Source organism: Neopelma chrysocephalum, unplaced genomic scaffold (genome assembly GCF_003984885.1).
Source record: "Neopelma chrysocephalum unplaced genomic scaffold, ASM398488v2 Primary Assembly neopelma1_187460, whole genome shotgun sequence".
Lineage (NCBI taxonomy): Eukaryota > Metazoa > Chordata > Aves > Passeriformes > Pipridae > Neopelma > Neopelma chrysocephalum.
The window spans coordinates 1-3,079 of NW_020939146.1; the positions used below are offsets into that span (position 1 = coordinate 1).

Here is a 3,079-nt window from a genome sequence, read left to right on the forward strand (position 1 = left end):
CTCTGGGAATGTCCCACCAATATCCTCCCTGGTGGTCCAAAACTGGTTCCCATCCCTCCTGAACTGTCCCAGCTCCTCCATCTCTCCACCAATGTCCCTCTTGGTGGTCCAGATCACCCTCCTGACCCTCCTGGACTGTCCTAGACCATCCATCCCTCTGGGAATGTCCCACCAAGCCCTCCCTGGTGCTCCAGACCAGTCTCCCATTCCCTGGACTGTCTCCCTTCCCACTCCAGTCGAGGACAGACCCCATCCCAGTACAATCCCACCGCTCATCCCAGTCCCCTCCAACTGGTCCCCCCGAATTCCCGTTTGCTCCCCGAGCTCTCCATGCCCCGGGGGGTTGATTTTCCCCTCGGGATGTGCTCACTTGGGCTCCTCCAGCCTGGGATTCATGTTGGGCTCATCCCTCCCCATCCCAGCCGGGCGCTCCTCGTGCTCCTGCTCAGCCACGATCTCCAGGGTCATCTCCAGTTTGCCCTGGGGGGAACACGAACAAAACACACTCAGAACCCCAAAAAAAGAGGGGAGGGGTGAGAAATGGGGGAAGAAAATCCACTTGGAGCAAAGCCACCCACGAGGAAACCAGGGAGAGTCCAGAGATCCCTCGACGGGACACTGGGGATCCTCCAGGAGATCCCAAATCCCAAGTTTGGGAAACTACAGAATCACTGAGGTTGGAAAAGACCTCCAGGATCACCGAGTCCAACCTGTGACCAACAACCACCTTGTCAACCAGACCATGGCACTGAGTCCAGCCTTTCCTCATTCCCTGATTCCTGATTTCCCTGAACCCACCTCAGGGTTTTGTTTTTTTTGTGGAATGACCCCATTCACAGCCTGGATTCCTTTACCTGGATGGAAGCACCATCAAACCCTTGGACAGGACACGTTTCCACGTGTCACTGGGACACCTGGAGCCTTTCCCTGGTGCTCCCCGTGACGCGAGATCATCGGGAATAGGTGTGACCCAGAGTCACATTGGGTGGCACATTCCTAAATCCACAGCCAAAAAAAAACCCACAAACCAAGGGATTCCTCCTGAGGAGTTTCCACAGTGCTGGAAAACATCCAGCTGACCACAGAGGGGAAAATTCACAGCCCCAAACTTCATTTTGTGACATCCTGCGGGTGCTCGGCCCGGACACCTCCCTCCTCAAAGCTTCCAAGGAATCCTGGAATGGTTTGGGGGGGGGAAGGACCTGAAGGATCACCCCATCCCAGACCATGCAGATGTGGAATCCCACCCTCTGCCACCTCCCACCAGCCCAGGCTGCTCCCAGCCCCATCCAACCAGGCCTGGGACACTTCCAGGGACGAGATTCCACAATTTCTCCGGGTGCCAGTGGAGCACAGAGAGCAGGTGAACCCCCCAAACGTGGAGTTTTCCCCCCAAAATAACCCTTTTTCCCCCAAAAAACAACCCTTTTTCCCTCCCAGCCCGCAGGGAAAACCAGGATCACAAACATTCCAGAGCCAACATTCCTCCTACAGGAGGCCAACCAGGCCTTGGACGCCTCCAGGGATCCAGGGGATTGGGATTGAATCCCACGGGAAGACGTGGAGTGGGCTCCTCACCGCCAGGATCCTCTTGTGGTCCTGCTCAGCCCCACAGGGCCACCAGCCCTTGACAGTTTTCTGCTCGAAGAGGGACACGAAGTGGTTGGAGGACAGGGCGTCGTCCACCAGCTCCAGGGAGCACTTCTCGGCCGTCTTGGCGGGTTTGGGCATCCTGTTGAGATCCATCTGGATGGAGCCTGGAAGGAGGAATGGCACAGGTGGGGACAGCTCAGTGTAAAAGTCCTTGAAACGTGGCCTTTTTCCCTGAGGGTTCTTTCCTTGTGGCACCTTCGTGATCTCGGGGAGTTTGGGTCACCCAGACCCCCCCAGCTCCAAACCACAACCTCCACTATCCCAGATTGCTCCAACCTGGCCTTGGACACTTCCAGGGATCCAGGGGCAGCCACAGCTTCTCTGGGAATTCCATCCCAGCCCTTCACCACCCTCACAGCCAGGAATTCCTTCCCAATATCCCATTTAAATCTTCACTCTTCCAGTTTGAAGCCATTCCCTGTGTCCTGTCCCTCCCTCCCTTGTCCCCAGTCCCTCTCCAGCTCTCCTGGAGCCCCTTCAGGCCCTGCAAGGGGCTCTCAGCTCTCCCTGGAGCCTTCTCTCCTCCAGGGGAACCCCCCCAGCTCTCCCAGCCTGGCTCCAGAATCCTGGAATGGTTTGAGTGGGAAGGGACCTTAAATCCCACCCAGTTCCACCCCTGCCATGGGCAGGGACACCTCCCACCAGCCCAGGTTGCTCCAAGCCCTGTCCAACCCAGCCTTGGACACTTCCAGGGATCCAGGGGCAGCCCCAGCTTTTCCAGGCACCATTTTCCAGGAATTTTTCCCTTCCTGCTGCCCCGGGAAGGGACGGAGCCAAAAACCCTCCCCCAGCTCACCCAAATAGTCATCGAAGGAGAACTTGTCGTTGTCCCAGATCTGGAGGATCAGCTGAGGAGGGATCTTGTTTTCTGTCTTGTCCAAGCTCCAGAAATGCTCCTAAAAATCCCACCAGGAGAGAAAAATGGGGGAAATCAAAGGATTGCTAGAGGAAGTGGGCAGAGGAAGTGGTTCCTGTCTTCCCATGGAAATCCTGGCACTCCTGGTGTGTCCTGCAGGGTTGGAGCCACAGGACCCCTGTGGATGCTCCGTGGGAAAGCCAGGATGCCTCTGGAAGGGGAATTATCACCAGTTTATCCCTTAATTTACTGACAATATTTTAGCAAAGAGGCTCCCTCAGCTCTCAAATGGGATCCTTTGGAATGCCAGCACCGTATTCCCATAATTCCAGCAAGGATTGGTGACTCTCCAAGGGGAAGAGGCCACGAGTGTCGGGTGCCAGGGCTGCCAAACCTCCCCTTCCTCTTAATTGGTGGGAAAATAGAGGATTAACCCTTCCATTGGCACCTCTGGCAGACAATTCCAGCACATCCCTTCCCTTCTCCTCTCCCCTGCACAGCCTGGATCCCCCTGGATTTGTTTCCAGGGAACCTCTGGCTCCTGGATTTGTTTCCCAGGGAACCTCTGGC

General features: G+C 56.3%; 1 protein-coding gene across 1 annotated transcript; it reads right to left on the reverse strand.

Moving 5' to 3' along the window:
* Nucleotides 1-370: 370 nt before the first annotated feature.
* Nucleotides 371-2,549, reverse strand: LOC113963036 (dysferlin-like; the record flags this gene model as incomplete). Its single annotated transcript, XM_027673826.1, has 3 exons — nt 371-480; nt 1,579-1,757; nt 2,450-2,549. Coding segments are annotated over 3 exons (389 nt in total), but the record flags the coding sequence as incomplete, so codon positions are not given.
* Between the last annotated feature and the right edge of the window lie 530 nt (nt 2,550-3,079).